The 17069-nt window shown below is 46.1% G+C and overlaps 1 protein-coding gene across 1 annotated transcript in view; it reads left to right on the top strand.

The window, feature by feature from the left end:
• Positions 1 to 1810: 1810 nt before the first annotated feature.
• The window catches only part of BLVRA (biliverdin reductase A), a 59968-nt gene continuing 44709 nt past the window's right edge, over positions 1811 to 17069 (top strand). The window contains exons 1-2 of the mRNA XM_039235712.1: positions 1811 to 1893; positions 9240 to 9272. Of these exons, the coding sequence (XP_039091643.1) occupies positions 9261 to 9272 (12 nt within the window). The 5' untranslated portion in view covers positions 1811 to 1893; positions 9240 to 9260. The remainder of the gene's footprint in view (positions 1894 to 9239; positions 9273 to 17069) is intronic.

The raw sequence follows: 17069 nt of genomic DNA, 5'->3' as shown, positions 1-17069 counted from the left end.
TCTCTCTCATTCCTCCCCGCCCTCTGACCTCCCCCACCACGCGCACTCTCTTTCTCTCTTATTTAATGAATAAATAAACTTAAAAAAAAAAAGAAACCTCAATGACTTTCCATCTCTTTAAAAAAGGTAATTTACAGAATAGGAGCAAATATTTGCTAATCATATATCTGATAAAGGATTAATATCAGAATATATAGAGAACTCCTAAAACTCAACTCAAAATGCCTTGAATAGCTATTTCTCCAAAGAAGAGACACAATATACTCACACAAAGGTGTTCAACATCACCAATTATTAGGGAAATGCAAAAGAAAACTAGAGTGAGATACAACTTCATATCCATTAGGATGGTTACCATCAAGAAAATAGAGGGGCGCCTGGGTGGCTTAGTCGGTTCAGCGTCCAACTTCGGCTCAGGTCATGATCTCGCGGTTCGTGGGTTTGAGCCCCGCGTCGGGCTCTGTGCTGACAGCCAGCTCGGAGCCTGGAGCCTGTTTCAGTCTGTGACTCCCTCTCTCTCTGACCCTCCCCTGCTCACGCTGTCTCTCTCTCTCTCTCTCTCTCCTAGAAATAAATAAAAAATTTAAAAAAATAAAAAAAAAAAGAAAATAGAAACACGCCTGTATGCAAGGATGTGGAGAAATTGAAGCCCTTGTGTCTATCGGTGGGAATGTAAAATTGTCTAGTCATTATGGAAACTGTAAGTGGTTCCTCAAATAATTTAAAATAGAATTACCATATGGCACAATAGTTCTACTTCTGGGTATATAATTTTTGTAAAAGAACCGAAAGCAGGGTCTCAGGTACGTGTACACCGCTTTTCATAGCAGCATTATTCACAACAGCTAAACTGTGGAAGCAACTTAAGTGTTCATCAATGGATGAATAAAGAAGACTTAAATGTTTAGCGATAAAAGGGGAAGACATTGTGCAACATGCAACATGGATCAACTTTGAGGGCATTGGCTAAATCAAATTAGCCAGGCACTAAAAGACATAAACTGCATGATTCCACTTATAGGAAGTACTTAAGAGTAGTCAAATAATAAAGACAGGGGCGCCTGGGTGGCTCAGTCGGTTCAGCGTCCGACTTCAGTTCAGGTCACGATCTCACGGTTCGTAGGTTCAAGCCCCTTGTTGGGCTCTGTGCTGCCAGCTCAGAGCCTGGAGCCTGTTTCAGAGTCTGTGTCTCCCTCTCTCTCTGGCCCTCCCCTGCTCACGCTGTCTCTCTCTCTCAGAAATAAATAAAAAACATTAAAAAAATAACAGACAAAAAGTATGATATGCTTTTGCCCTTTTGGCAAAAGGGAGTAAGGGAGAGTTACTGTTCAATGGGTATACAGTTTGCGTTTCACAAGATCAACACAGGGGACCGATGGTGGTGCTCATCCCACAATGTTAATGTACTTGACACCATTTAACCGTACACTTAAAATTATTAAGACGGTAAATTTTATGGTATGTGCGTTGCTGCTTCTTTGGTCTGGACCCAAAAAGAATCGAGCAGGTTTCAGGCGCTGCGAAGCGGCCGAGGAGACAGAGGGACAGAGCAGTCGGCGAGGCCGCCACTCCTTTCCCCCTCAGGCTTGCAGGCCCTGGGCAGCGCCCAAGGTCACCTCCTCCAGGCCGCAGGCGCCCACCGGCCCGCGGCGCAGCAGCTCAGGTTCACAGCCAGCCGCGCGGGCCCCCGGGGCGGCGGAAGGCGGGGGCGGGGCTCTCCCCGCAGCGGGCGGGGGGCGGGGCCTCTCCCCACGTGCTCTCCCCCCGCCCGCGCGCCCCCGCGTCCTCGCGCGCCGCGGCCAATCCGGGCCCGGCTCCCGCCTCCGGCCGCAGGGCGGTCGGGCGGCAGCTCTGCGGCTGCGCGGAGAAGCCGAGCGTTGTGCCCCGAGGCAGGTAAGGCGCGCGGCGCGGGTGGGGGTCGCGGGCCGCTTGGGTGACGCCTTCGGGCTGGGAGCGCGGAGAGCGCGGCGGGCCGGAGCGCGGGCGTCCGCAGCGCAGGCGCGGCCCCGGCGCCGCCTCCCTCGCTCCGCCGGGCCCAGGGGGGAGCCCGCGGTCGCGACGCGCTCCCTTGGGAAGGGGCTTCCTCCGGAAAGCGAAAGACTGTTAAAAAAAATTAAACCTGTGTCTCAGAAGAGTTTATGCTTTGGGTTTTATGTGGGCTGGTGCCGCGTACGGGGACCGTGCGGCCCGCGGGGCAGGGGCCGAGCCGCGGTCGGGTCGCGGCCCCCGGGCGTGTGGAGGCGGCGCGGCCCCCGGGCGCTGGGCGGGGCCGGGGCCGCTCCGGGGCTGCGACCCCCCGCCAGCCCGCGCACCTCTCCCGGCCACGCTCCCCTCTCGGGGAACCGGGGAGTGTCCGGTGTTTTACAGACCCCTGGGGGGGCGCGTGAGTCAAGTGCGCTCCAGAAACTAGGGCTGACGCTTCGGAGTCTGTGTCTCCCTCTCTGACCCTCCCCTGCTCACGCTGTCTCTCTCTCTCTCTCTCTCTCTCTCAGAAAGAAATTTTAAAACCCCCCCAAAAACTAAGGCTGACGCTTCGGAGTCTGTGTCTCCCTCTCTGACCCTCCCCTGCTCACNTAAGGAGGGTGGAAAGGAAAACGGGAGAGCAGCTAGGAGCCCCGTGCAGGAGCACAGGAAACACATTATACCGTCTCCACGGAACTTCGGATGTATTTTCAAGGTAATATTAATGACATTTTGACAGATTACACGTGTACTATGAGAAAAAAAAAAAAAAAGGATGCAAGCATATTTCCCAAGATTTTTGACCTGAGCAATCAGAAAGATGGAACTGTCAGAAATAAATTTTTGTGCCCCCCCCAAAAACTAAGGCTGACGCTTCGGAGTCTGTGTCTCCCTCTCTCTCTCTAACCCTCCCCTGCTCACTCTCTCTCTCTCTCTCTCTCTCTCTCTCAGAAATAAATTTTAAAACCCCCCCAAAAACTAAGGCTGACGCTTCGGAGTCTGTGTCTCCCTCTCTCTCTGACCCTCCCCTGCTCATACTGTCTCTCTCAGAAATAAATTTTAAAAAAACCAAGAAACTAAGGCTGAGCGCCCAGCAGCAACGGGGTTAAATATATACACAGCTGTTTCGCAGTACTGAAGTCCCCTGAATGGTTCGACAAAGAAATTAAGGTAGTTTACAACAAAATCACGTAGAATAGTGACACGTAATATAGAAAAATATATAACTAGATATTGGGGGCAGAGACGATGTAAGAACAAACCAAGTCTGGATGGGAAAAAAGAGAAAGTGTGTCAGTGCTGCCCAGTAGAACTTTCTGTGGTGAGGGAAATGTCCTGTATTTAACAGTAATGTATCCATAGGTGTCAAGGGCCGGCCTTATAGCACAGTGCAGGCCCCTGTTTTGGGGGTTGAGGGTCAGATTTGTTTCCAGGGTTACTTCAGTTACATAGTTCTGGTAGTTAAACACGCTGGAGACTTCTTCCCACCTTCACCCGGCAACCCCTGCTTTGTTCTCAGTATGTAAGAACTTTTTTTTTTTTTTTAACGGTTTTTATTTATTTATTTATTTCTGAGAGACGGAGACAGCGTGAGCAGGAGAGGGTCAGAGAGAGGGAGACACAGACTCTGAAACAGGCTCCAGGCTCTGAGCTGGCAGTCAGCACAGAGCCCGACGCGGGGCTCGAACCCACGAACCCTGAGATCGTGACCTGAGCCGAAGTCGGACGCTTAACCGACTGAGCCACCCAGGCGCCCCAAGAACTTTTTAAGATCTTAAACACAGAAGTTACTCCTACATGTTTTGCCTGTGGAAGCTTGTATGCCTTTGCCCACCCCCACTTGTCGCTTGTGCTGTGCTCAGCTCTTCCAGCACCTCATGGTTTCCTGTAGCTCTCCTGCAGAAAGAACTGGTCTTTCAGTGAGAGGGAGTCAAGGTTCAGATCCTTCTGGGGGATCAACGCCTAACAGCACGTATAGGCCCATCATGTCTTGATCTCAACCCAGTCTTAAAATTGCATTGCACATTGCTTGCAAATTGAATTAAGCCATTTTAGAAAAGCAGGGATGTATCCTTATAAGTTTCAATACAGTAGACATTTATTCCTTAATGAGAGTATTTTGACTCCTGTTATCTCCTTACTCTCTCATTATTATTATATCAAGATCACTGTAAAGAAAAGGTAGAAGGTTTTGAAATGGTGATGAGGAAGAGGAGGAACATTGAACAGGAGGGGGAGAGATGGCATGGGGGAGAGAATGGCTTAGGTTTGGAGAGAGTGTCCAAGAAAGCTTCACCTGTGCAGCCTTTTTGCACTTAGGGCCTCAAAGATTGCAGCTTCCCTGGCTCTGATAACCCAAGCCTTGCCCCAGTTTACTGGTGTGCACTCCTACCCGTGGGAGAGCCGGGAGAGAAGCTAATAACCTCCTCTTAGCCAAGACAAACACTAAGGAAGCTAAGGGCAAAGGAGAACAGAAAAATAGAAGTGAAGTGGGTTAGAATTACAGCATGTCAGCACTGAAAGAGAGCATAGGGATCATCTAAGTTTGTGTAAAGTTCAGCTGCCCCCCTCTCCTTTCTTGCGGTGCAGAAACCAGCGCAGCAAGAGACCATGTGCATTGGCCTTGGTCAGAGTGGGAGTGGGTGCCCGTGCCAGGTGTAGAGTTCTGGACTCTTGACTCACAGGCGGGCTCTTATCCCCCCGCGAGATAGCGTGTCTGCATGCACCTCAGTGCATCGTATTTTGAGGTCAAAGCTCACATTCCAGCTCTGTAGTTAGATCTGCCACAGTAGGGGAAAGGAGAAACCAACTTTAAATTGGTTTAACCAGGTCTTTTATGCAAAAGTGTTGCCTTTTTCCCTTTATTTTTCTAGCGAACCCCTGCAGCCTGAACTATCATTTGTCATTATGTGGTAATTCAGGAACTAACTCGAGATTCTTTTGTTCTGTCATTTTTCTTAAAGTGCTTGCTCCGAGGCAGGTATACCATGTATTTCTGGATGGGAAAACCTATTAATTTACATTAGTTGAACTTATAAGTTTGATGCGATTATAGCCACAGTCCCAGTGAAATTGGTTGTTTTTTTTTTTTAAACTTGACAAAGATATTCTAAAATTAATCTGGAAGTCCCAAGCAGGCAAGACTAGATAAGAATACTGCACAAGTTAATGAGAGAACTTGAACTGCCAGATAACAAAACATATTGTTAAGCCACAGTCCTGTAAACAATATATTGTAGGCATGGGAATAAAAGTCAGAGACACAGTAGAGGAAGTGAAAAAAGAAGAATAACCATATTCATAAAAAGTTATGTATGAGTCATTGTGGGAAAGGATGAAATATTTAATTTGGGAACAACTCAACTATTTGGGGAAAAGTATAATTAGTGTCTTACCTCGTGCCATCACTACAATACTATTTAGATTGATAAATATATAAAAGTACAAATTAAAAAGTGAAAGATCAAGAAGGAAATAAGAATGTGTCTCTAAGTATTTCTAAACATAATACTAAAAAAAAAAAAAAAACCTAAAGGTTTTTAGTGTTGGACTGCTTAAATATTAAACCCTTGAAATAAGCAAACAAACCTAAATCTTCTTGGTATAGGATTAGGTCTTAGATATTTAAGAATATGTTAAAAGGAAAATTATCCCTGGGTTCTTTTCAAACATGAGCTAGTCTTGGCAGGATAGTGTGGAGGGAGAGAGAGCTGTGTGTGAGCAGGGAAGGTGTGGAAAGGCAGAGCAGATCTCACCTGGCCAGCGCCAGGGTTCTACCCTCTGATGTGCCATCTTATAAGGGGGGTTGAAAGTTGGACAGCAGGGGCGCCTGTGTGGCTCAGTCGGTTAAGCAGTTAAGCGTGCGACTTCGGCTCAGGTCATGACCTCATGGTTCATGGGTTCGAGCCCCTTGTCGGACTCTGTGTTGACAGCTAGCTCAGAGCCTGAAGCCTGCTTCACATTCTGTATCTCCCTCTCTCTCTGACCCTCCCCTGCTCACACTCTCTCTCTCTCTCAGAAATACATAAAAACATTAAAAAAAAAAAAAAAAGAAAGTTGGATGGGAAAGAGCATGGGAAGGATACCTCAGCGGAACGGGCTTTATACATGACAGTGCACTTCACCCTAAGTGGTAGACTGCTAATGCCTGATGCAGTAGATTTTTCAGTGGGATTGTTTGCCATGTGTGCATTTCTCCAAGTCATTTTTTTTGTTTTCTTTTGTTTTGCTTTCCCAGATTCTTTGAGGAAGCCGTCAAGTTTATTAACAGTGTTTTGTAGACATTTTGTCATAGGAAAACTTTCCTGGAGGAAAGGCAAGTAGTAGCAATGTTTCTGTGAGGAGGAAGGACTCAGGGCAGTGTGATTTCTCTTGAATGTGATTTGGGGGACTGGAGACAAGTTGGAAGCCGTGGAATGGCTGGGTCAGAGGTTGCATGTATTTGGAATAATAATAGATATTGCTAAGCTGCCCACTGTAGAGATGATACCCATCTGTAGTCCCCTAATAACGTCAGAGAGGCTGCTCTTCCACACTTTACCACTGCACTGTGGCAAACGTTTGACCTCTGATAGTCTGACAGAGCATCTTTGTGAAATAATGATTAGCGATCTGTGATCATGACTGACTGAAGTTGAGCATTGTTCCACCTATTTTAAGAGTTACCTGAATTTCCTTTTGTGGAAATTAGAACATTTTAGAGCTGGAACAGACCTTAGAGATGAAGTCCAGCCATGCAGCCTGCAGAGGATGAATCTGTTTGGACATCGCTGCTTGACTAGCTCATGACTGAAGCAAGACGAACCTCCTTCTCCTGTTTGTCATAATAGCTGTCTGACAGGGCCTGTAGAGTTCTCTGGAGCACTCTGGAATTGGCTCTAGAGCCAGAAAGTCTGAAAATTACTGTGCAGTGCTACAGTGCCTTGACTGTGAGAGACCAAATGCTTTTACCCACCCTTCACTTGAGGTATCTCATCTGGAAAATGGAATTAGGGTCCGCTTTTTTGGTCAAGGGTTCTGTGGATTGGTGTTAATATGAAGTAGTTGACACAAGTAAGCTCACAACTGTTATTATCCTCATATTTGTGCATTTTGTTATCTGACTTTTCCACTCACATGTAAGCTCTAAGCAGGCTTAGACTAAAGTTCTTAAAAATACAAGTAAAGCACTAGAGTTTAGGGTAGGGCATCTGTGCAGGGGAGGGCTGCCGGCCGGGTGTCTTCTCTGGGGAGTCCCTGTGGTCGAGACTGTTGCTTAACACACATCCTTGCCTTCGTTTTGGCTTTTTCCCCTGGCTTTGCTATCAGCGTGTTAGTCCTACTTCTGAGATATTTTATGCAGAAGATATCACACCCATCCTGACTCCCTGAGATCTGAGAAGAAATCTTAGCCTTTTTGTTATTCCCTGCTTTTTAGAGCTTTCTAGCAAGTTCCCTTTTTCATATTTCTTCAGGAAACATGAAAGCTCCGGATTATTAAAGGCAAGATTGCACGTGTGCTGGCTAGGTTGGGTCATGAGACCCAATTTGAAAACAGGAGGAATGAGAAGAGAGAAGGGAAGGCAGTTGCTGAAAATGGGTTATTTTCAACACACAGCCCAGGTGACCATCCCAGGTGTCCCTAGAATTGTCAGAAGTCAAGTTTTTTTTTTTTTTAATTTTTAAAAAACATTTATTTTTGAGAGAGAGAGAGAAGAGGAGAGGAGGGGGAGGGGCAGAGAAAGGAGACACAGAATCAAAGGAGGCTCCAGACTCCAAGCTGTCTGCACAGAGCCCAGCCCGGGGCTCGAACTCAAACCGCGGGATCATGACTTGAGCAGAACTCAGACGCTAACCAGCTGAGCCACCCAGGTGCCCCTGGTTTTGTTTTTTCAAATAATGGTTGTTATTATTTTCCTGTTCTTATTCCTGGTTATCATCACTGTACTCTGCTCTTTCTATATTTTGAAAGAGGCCAAGATCAAATTCAGAGATGGGTCCAAGGACTGAGGCTTCCCTGGCCTTCCTTCCCAGTCGACTGGAGAGCCCTCCTTCCCTAGCTCTGAGCAGTCGTCTGCATTGGCTTCCCGGAAATCTCCGTACAGATGGAGGGCCGGAGAGGCTTTAGTTTGTCATTTCTGGTTACCCGGGCACCCTGCCATTGCCCAAGTGCTAGTTGAAATAAAATGACAATTCTGACAGCCCTGAAAAGCACATGAGAAAGTTAATTTTCATGGGCCTCTCTGTTCTACTCTCACTTCTAGTGTCTCCACGTGTGGCTGTCTGACCATGTGTACACGATCTCTTGGACAACTGTTGAAAATACCGATTTTTAGCCTCCCTTCCCCTGTAGACTTCCTGAGTCAGAATCTCTGGGGGGTAGAACCCAGAAATACCCATTTTCTTTTTTTATTTTTTTTTATTTTTTTTAATGTTTTATTCATTTCTGAGAGAGACAGACAGATGAGCAGGGGAGGGTCAGAGAGAGAGGGAGACACAGAATCCGAAACAGGTTCCAGGCTCTGAGCTGTCAGCACAGAGCCCGACGCGGGGCTGGAACCCACAAACCGTGAGATCATGACCTGAGCCAGAGTCGGATGCTTAACTGACTGAGTCACCCAGGCGCCCCCAGAAATACACATTCTCAACAAGCAGTCCTTGGAGTACATTTAAGTTTGGAGCCTCTGTTACTCTGTCCTGGTTTCTTATTTCTTTTCCTTCTCCCCCCATTTCTCCTTCCCTTCCCTTTTTCTTTCCTCATTTCTTCTGACTCCTGCTCACCTGTTTGTTCCTTCCTTCTTCCTCCTTAATGCTGTGGGTTCAGATTAGCCTGTTAAACTGTTCATAATAAATTTAGTCCTTTGGAAAGTCAGCTAGGAGGGAAAAAAAAAAAGATGTGTTTCCTGCTGCCCTGCTTGTCTCCATGAAAGGCAGACCCAAAGCTATCCTTTCCGAGCACCAGCTTTGCGACAAGCATCATTCTTCTTAAGTACACATGGCATCGTGTTCACAGTCACCCGTCTAGTATAGGAGGTGGGCCTGGGGGTTGGAAATTGTCCTTCTTCAGAGAAACATTACTGACAGGACATCCCAGGGGACATGCCCACCACCGACCTCGGAATCAGACACCGGCCTGGGTCCCCTTACTGGAAGGCTCACGGCGGTGGAGGCATTTGGGGAAGATAGGGCCAGCCGGACAGTAAGGAGTGTGGGAGAGAGGGGGGTGGCAGACGGGCGTGTCTGTCTGGAGTTTGGGGCGGGTGTCATCAGTGTCCTGACCTCTGCTTTTGTCTTCACAGCCGCTGAGGGAGGGGACCAAGATGAGTGCAGAGGTAAGTTCTTCAAAAGGACCAGTTTAAGGACTGCTTCCCTTGCAGTGTTCCTTCCTCATTTCTCCTTCACAGAGTCTTGTCTCCCTAGAGAGCTTGCAGAAACATCTGCACAAACTTGAAAACATTTCCCCTCCAGCCTGCCCACGTGCACGTGCCTCTGGGCGATAGGGGATGAACTAGGCTCTTCTGAGTTCTTATCTGTGTCTGTCCAGCTTCAGTTAGATTAGAATGTCTCTATTGCAGTGAATCCTGAAACAGCAGTCAAGAGCTAGGCATGGGTGGGCAGGGGGGTGTGGGACTGCTGGGCCCAGAGCCCTGCTTTGTGTTATCACTTACCTTCTGCCTTGCCTCCTGGGGCCTCTCACTTCTGCTGTCCCTGTTCTTTGATCTGGTGAGATGTCGAGTCACTTTGCCCCTTTGTTTTTTCCTGACTAACCAGCTCCTTCCTTTCTAAGCCCGGCTGAACCCTGGGGTCTGTCTCTTCAACCACTCTTGGTTCGATGTCCCTAACTTTCCTTTCCCTCCTGTCCTGCTCCTCCACCAGTCCAAACGCAGGGCAGTGGTCTGGGGCGAGTGGCACCGCTTCATGCTGTTTGCAGCCTGTAGCTATGGCTCAGCCCTCACGTGGGTACTCAGCACTGCCAGCCCGACCCCTGTGTAGCCGCACGAAGCCCTCTTTCCCACTGCGCTGGACAGCCAGCTCTGGCCTCACGCCTCCCTGCCCCCTCCTTACTGTTAGCATACGGACCGCCTTCTACCTGACAGACAAACGTTAGAACCATCAGACATCGTCTGTCTCCATTCCTGCCTCCCCGTTTGTCTTACTGCTGCTCTTGTCACAGTGGAAGGGATGCTTATCAGTGAGAGAGCTCCAGGCTGCGAGTATAGGAAAACCCAACTTCAGTGTTTTTAATCTTGGAAGTCCAAATGGAGGGCAGATTTCAGAGCTGGTAGATCAGGTGGCCCGGCAATCTTGACAGTCCAGGATCGTTTCACTGTTCTGCTCTTTACCAAGTGTTGGCTTTATTCTAGAGAAGCTTCCCCTTATGGTTATGGGATGGCTGCCAGGAGCAGTTGGGGCTACATGCTTTCTCATTCACTTTGAGCAGGAGAAAGAGATAGCTTCCTGTGGTTTTCCCAGAAAAGTAGGAACTTCTTTTTTTTGAAGCCTGACCAACTGCCTCCTTAGGTCTTATTAAGAATTATGTCACATGCCCACTCCTGGACTAATTACTGGGTTTAGAGGAGATAAGATTTTGCCAGTTGGCTTAGATGAGCCAGGCCTGCCCTCAAGGAGCACCCCTCTCCCCCCCATGCTTTGGGCTAGACACAGGAAGAATGGGGACCTGTAGCATCCAGTCTAAGACGTTTCTAGTGTCCCATGAAACCCCTGTCCATACTCTGAATTGCAAATTCTGTTGCCTCTTCAGACCTCTTATGGCTTCCCTAATTATCTCCCTTACCACCTAAATTGTTAACCTCATTCTACTAATTCTTTCTCATTAATATTTCAAATGCCTCAGTTTTTACTTTCTTCAGAACAAAACAACACATGACATCTTATCAAGCTACTGTAATCTTACTGTTCTCAATCTCTTTCAAAGGGAGGCTTGCAAGAGATGTCCACAGGTAATTTCTCCATTTTATTCCTCTCTCCAAGTCATTCTCAACCTGCTGCCGTTGGGCTTCTTTCTTACTATTATACAGAAATTCATTGTAAGTAATAATAGTAATATCAGGCACCTGTAAGTATAAGTAGTAATATCAGTACAAACACCTAATACAAAACTCAAAGGCTACAAAATGATAAAAGTTAAAAGTAAGTCTCCCTACTGCCTGATCCCCTAGCCTTCCTTCCTTCAGGGCTGACTTCTCTTAACCACTTCCTGGTGCCTTTGACCCCTTGTTGTGAAGCCCCCTGTGACCCACTTAAATTCTCAGGGTCTTAGGAGTCCTGAAGAAAAAGTAGGAACTTTGCATTAATACTAAGCTTATACCTCCTGGCCCTGCAACAGTGGCTTTTTCCTGTTAACCTTTGAAAACATTCCTAGACTTTGGATTCCCTTTAACTTTCCTCCGTTCTCTTCTGCCTTAAACGCCCAGGGTTCAGTGTCTGTGACCACGTTCTCACTTCCCTTTCACATCAGCCTCATTGCAGTCTGACGTGGTTCTCACCGCTCCACCAGAACTTTGCAGCTGAAAGTCACCAGTAGCCCACATTGCCCAATTTTGTGGAAGCTTTCTTCTTGACGCATTTGACCCTCTTGGCCACGTTCTTGCAATATTCCCATGACATCTCGGGATTTCTGCCCGTCTCTCTGCTCACTTCTTCTCAGACTCTTTCTAGGCTTCTCTTCTGCCTGCTTCTTAAAACTTTGCATTTCCCAGGATACTTCCCACCCGACCCATTGTCCTGGGCTGCTCATTCAGCCCACAGTTTTTACTGATCAGTTGCATACTTAGGAGTGACCCAGATGTTCAGCCAGCCCCTACTCAGCGTCAGGTCCATCCATCTGGAAGCCTGGATTGCTCATCTTCACTGAGAGGTGCCTCAGGTGCTCCCAACTCAGTGTCACCCAAGCCGGACCTGCCGTTGTTCACCTGCCCCGCGGAGGCTTCTCATGGGGCCCCGCAGGGAAGGGCACCCGTGCCGTCCGTTTCCGTGGCCTAGAATCCTGACGTCACTCCCCTCCCACACTCCATGCTGTAAATCCTTCTCTTGTCTTTATTTTGATCTAAAATTTATGAAACAGTACATTGTACAGACTCTACACTTGGCTTCATGCCCGCAACAGCACAAAGCACAGATGTGGTGCTCGTGCTCATGGAATGTGCTGAGAAGTGAGGCCATAGTATCTTCTGCATCTGTCTTTCTCTTGCTTGACTTTCTGCCTCCTCATCACTTACTCGCTTGCCATACTTACTCTCCTTTCCTTTTTTTTTTTTTTAATGTTTACTTCTTTTCGAAAGAGACTAAGCACACGTACACGGGTGGGGAGGGTCAGAGAGAAGGGGACAGATGATCCTGCTCTGTGTTGACAGCAGAGAGCTCAGTGCGGGGCTCAGACTCCTGAACTGTGAGGTCATGACCTGACACTTAACCATGACCTGGACACTTAACCAACTGAGCCACCCAGGTACCCCTCTCTCCCCTCGTTTACTTACCCTCTTCTAGGTCTTTTGAGGGGCCGAGGAGGAGACCTCAGGCATAGAACGGACTCCTCAGCCCCTGTTCGTGACGTGCAAAGACATTTCATGGTCCCTGCCAGGCTCCTCTCGTATTTATTTTCTCGTTCCTTTTGGTCTTCATCCCCATTCTCACCCTCAAAGACAGCTGTTCTAATGTATTAAATGATTGCCTTCCTGTTTTCATGTATTTATGAAAATAGATGTTATTGTCTATATCAATAGCCTTTACATTCACATTTGGTAAGATTGACTTTTTAATTTTTTTTTTGGCCTACAGTTCTGTGAATTACCACTGTCGAGATTTAGACCCTCACCCCCAAATACTCCTTTCTGTTGTTTCTCCTTTGTTGCCAGCCTTCCACACCCCTGGCAGCCACTGTGTAATATACCTTTAATTTTCATAATTGCATTACGTTACAATTTATTACCTGGTTCTCTTTCTTTTTTTTTTTTCTACTAAGCACCACATTGTCAAGATAAAACATGTCGTTAATCTGCTGCACAGTATCCCATGATGTGCATGTATTTAATCTTAACAAGACACCTTGGAGTAAGATGCTGTTATTGCCTCAGTTTTGTAGATGAAAAAAAGGAGGATTAAGTAGATTGCTCAAGTCACAGGGTACTGGGGACAGAATGGTGATGCAAGCCCTGATGTCTCTGACTCCATGAATGCCTTTCTTCTTGTGCATATTCAGTTAATCCTGTCCATCCAGTTCAAATGTTGTTTCTGCTGCATGAAAAGTTTCTCAGGGCTTTCTCTCTGGAAGTGATATCTCTCTCTCATTAGTTCCCATTGATTACTCTTTATCTCTCTCTCTCTTTTTTTTTTTTTTTTTTGTTACTTCCCATATTCTGCCATCAGATATAGCTGTCTATATGTCTTGTTCATCTGAGTATACCCACTGCATCTGGCATAATACCTCATACTTAGTTTGTCCTCACCAAGTGTCAGACGGTCTAATGGTCAGATGGTTTAGAAACTGTTCAGTAATCTTGTAATGCTGTCCAGAACTTGGATGAGTTAGAGGAAATGTAGAGGAAGGAAGTCATATGACAGAAAATTTCAAGGAAAATTTGCTGTGACTCAGTCTGGCTGGAGTAGAAGGGTAGAGAAAGATTGTCAGCCTCAGCCAGCCCTTGGGTCTTAGAGGAACTTTGCTGAATATGTGAATGACTCCCGGGATTTCGAGCATTTCAAGCTGGGTGCCTGATAGAATCTGTAGAGCCACTGGCCTTTGCCCAGAAGTTCAGAGCACAACCAGTCAGGTGGGGTGGATGGTTGGCATGTAGCACAGAGCGTGATGATCCAGGTCAGAATGAGATGGGCAGGTGGAAATTGGAAATGCCCAACTGGCATTTCTTCTTAGGATTGGAGCTTGGAGGAAAGAAGGGCTCACAGCTCAGGATGTTGGAGTCTTCAGTATAAAACTGGTCGTGGTGAAGGGACTCCCCTCTCCCCCAACCTCTGAGAATATGGGGAAGAGCAGAAAACGGACAAGGATTGAGCACTGGGAAATATGCACATCTAGGGCGCAGGGTGAAGAAGGAAAGTAAAGTATGAACGGGACGCCTGGGTGGCTTAGTCGGTTGAGCGTCCGACTTTCGCTTAGGTCACGATCTCATGGTTCGTGGGTTCGAGCCCTGTGTCGGGCTCTGTGCTGACTGCCAACTCAGAGCCTGGAGCCTGTTTCAGTCTGTGACTCCCTCTCTCTCTGACCCTCCCCTGCTCACGCTGTCTCTCTCTCTCTCTCTCCTAGAAATAAATAAAACATTAAAAAAAATTTAAAAAAGTAAAGTATGAAGAAACCTCAGTATGAGCTGAGAGAAACCAAGAAAGGGAGGGAAGGTCCATTTAAGTTTTATTTATTTATTTATTTATAAATGTTTTTACTTATTTTTGAGAGAGAGCCAGTGTGAGCAGGGGAGGGTCAGAGAGAGAGGGAGACACAGAATCCGAAACAGGCTCTAGGCTCTGACCTGGCTGTCAGCACAGAGCCCGATGCAGGGCTCAAACCCACAAACCGTGAGATCATGACCTGAGCCGAAGTCGGGTGCTTAACTGACTGAGCCACCCAGGCGCCCCGGTCCATTTAAGTTTTAAATAGGTCTGAGGCCTAGGAGAATGCAGCTGAGAAAAAGCCCTTGAATTTAGCAACGAGAGGGTCTCAGATGATCTGTGATGAAGCAGAAAAACATTGAAAACGAGATTACAAGTGGGTCAGAAATTGTGAGTGGAAGCAGCAGTTTTAGCCCAGAGGTGTGAGGAGTCAGATAATTGGGGATATTGGACAGGACACGGTCAGGGGCAGAATGTCCCCAAGATGGGGCAGCAGAAGATTCTGGACCTATAGAGGGACCTCCAGGAAGGGAGATGGGAGTAAGCCAAAGGGTCCATAAGCTGTCAAGTTCTCATCTGCTTGGAGCATCCCTTAGATATTTGTATGTATGTTAAGTGTTTTTATTTTAGATAACTAATATATTCACTTGATTCAAAATTTTTAAGGACTTGGAAAAAAATCCTCTTCCTTCCCAGCTGCTCTGTTTCTCATGCTCCAAGGCAACCTGTGTTACTGGTTTCTTGGCCGTCCTTTCGGAGAGATTCTAAACATGTACAAATATTTTTTTTCTCTCCATCTGGCTTCTCCTTTTTTTGCACAAATTATAGCACACAACACTGATCTGTATGTTGCTTTCCTCACATAGCAATCTATCAATCCCATTGAAGAACTTCCTTGTTCTTTTCTATAGCAGTATAATATTCCAGTTTAAGAGCATACCAAATGTACGTAACCAGCCAGCTATTATGTTATAATATAATATAATTCAATATATAATACAGTATATATGTTATTTTCGATCTTTTGCTATTACAGGTAAGGCTACAATAAACCTAAATCATTTCATTGTATATCTCTATAGGATGTATTCTTAGAAATGGATTTATCGGAGCACAGAGAATTTGCATAAGTATTTCCAAGTTGGTCTCCACAAATTTGCCCATTTTTCTCTCCCTCTTGCAGTGTCTGACTACACCTGTGTTTCCATGCCCACCAGTGTGTTGTCCGACTTTTTGGTCCTTGTGAACAGTGAATGAAAAACATTAGGCTGTTCTTCCTGACTATTTGGAATAGTCTATATAAATAGACTATTTGCCCCCTCCCAGAATGGTAGTTCAGCATGTGCCCTCACGCCTCACCTCTTGAGGTTCCTCTAAAATTATTTTACCTTCTCTTATACCTTTTTCACCTCAAAACACACCAACTTGTCTGAGTCCCAAAGAGGGAGCAAGCTCCCTCCATGACTGTGGTTTGGCTCTGAATTGTTGAGTCACTTTGCTGTCCCTTATGTGTGTCCTTCTTCTGCTGTCTTGAAGCTGCGGCTGTTCCTCTACTTTAGTGGCATTTTACCAAAGGTTCAAGATAGCAGAGCAAAGCAAACAACCGGAAATGGAATTTTTCATATCCTGATTGCTAGAAATCCATTGCCCACCCCTTACTGACTCCTTTCTCTGTATCCTTCAGCCTCCTCATAACCTGTGTGCATCTTCCCTTTCTGCTCCTCTTTCTTGCCCTTTCCTCTGCCTTCTGCTAGTTCCGACCCTCTAATTTCTTGTATTAAAACTTTATGCTTCGAACACTTAGAATGGTTTCTTTTTTTTTTTTTAAAGATCTGTTCCTGATACCTTGTGGAGTTTAATGAAAAACAGAAGTACATTGGGGCTCCTGGGTGGCTCATTCAGTTGAGCATCTGACTTCGGCTCAGGTCATGATCTTACAGTTCGTGGGTTCGAGCCCCACGTTGGGCTCTGTGCTGACAGCTCATAGCCTGGAGCCTGCTTCAGATTCTGTGTCTCCCCCTCTCTATCTCTCTGTCCCTCCCCTGCTTGTTCTGTGCCTCTTTCTTTCAAAAATAAATAAAAACATTAAAAATTAAAAAAAAATAGAAGTACATTGTGTAACAATGGTAGTATAAAGTCTGGGAGAAAAGAGATGGAAATATAATGTATGTGAAATGGTATATTATTTTCAGGTAGCTGCGGTAAATTATGTATAATATAAAAGCCTTAAGATAACCACTAAAGAGAAGTTGCAGCTATAGCCAATAAATGAGGTAAAATGGAATCATAAGAAATACTCTATTAATCTAAAAGAAGGCAGAAAAAGAGGGAAAGAACAGATTGGACAAATAGAAGACAAACAATAAGGTGTGGTTTAAACCCAACCATATCAGTAATTATAATGTAAATTGTCTAAACACTTTGCTGAAAGGCAGAAACTGTTAGATTGACCAAGACCTGATGATATGCTGCTTAAAAGAAACTCACTTTAGATATAATAACACACAAAGATTAAACATAAAAGATTGGGGGGAAAAAGTGCTATGCTAACACTAATCAGTGGAAACCAGGAGTGGATTTATTTTATTATTTTTTTAATGTTTTGTTTATTTCTAGGAGAGAGAGAGACCGCATGAGCAGGGGAGGGTCAGAGAGAGAGGGAGTCACAGACTGAAACAGGCTCCAGGCTCTGAGCTGGCAGTCAGCACAGAGCCCGACGCGGGGCTCGAACCCACGAACCGCGAGATCATGACCTAAGCGAAAGTCAG

This window comes from Hyaena hyaena, unplaced genomic scaffold (assembly GCF_003009895.1).
Source record: "Hyaena hyaena isolate Hyena2069 unplaced genomic scaffold, ASM300989v1 scaffold_101, whole genome shotgun sequence".
Classification (NCBI taxonomy): domain Eukaryota; kingdom Metazoa; phylum Chordata; class Mammalia; order Carnivora; family Hyaenidae; genus Hyaena; species Hyaena hyaena.
Note: the sequence above shows the minus strand (reverse complement) of the source record. Positions and strands in the feature narration are given on the sequence as shown.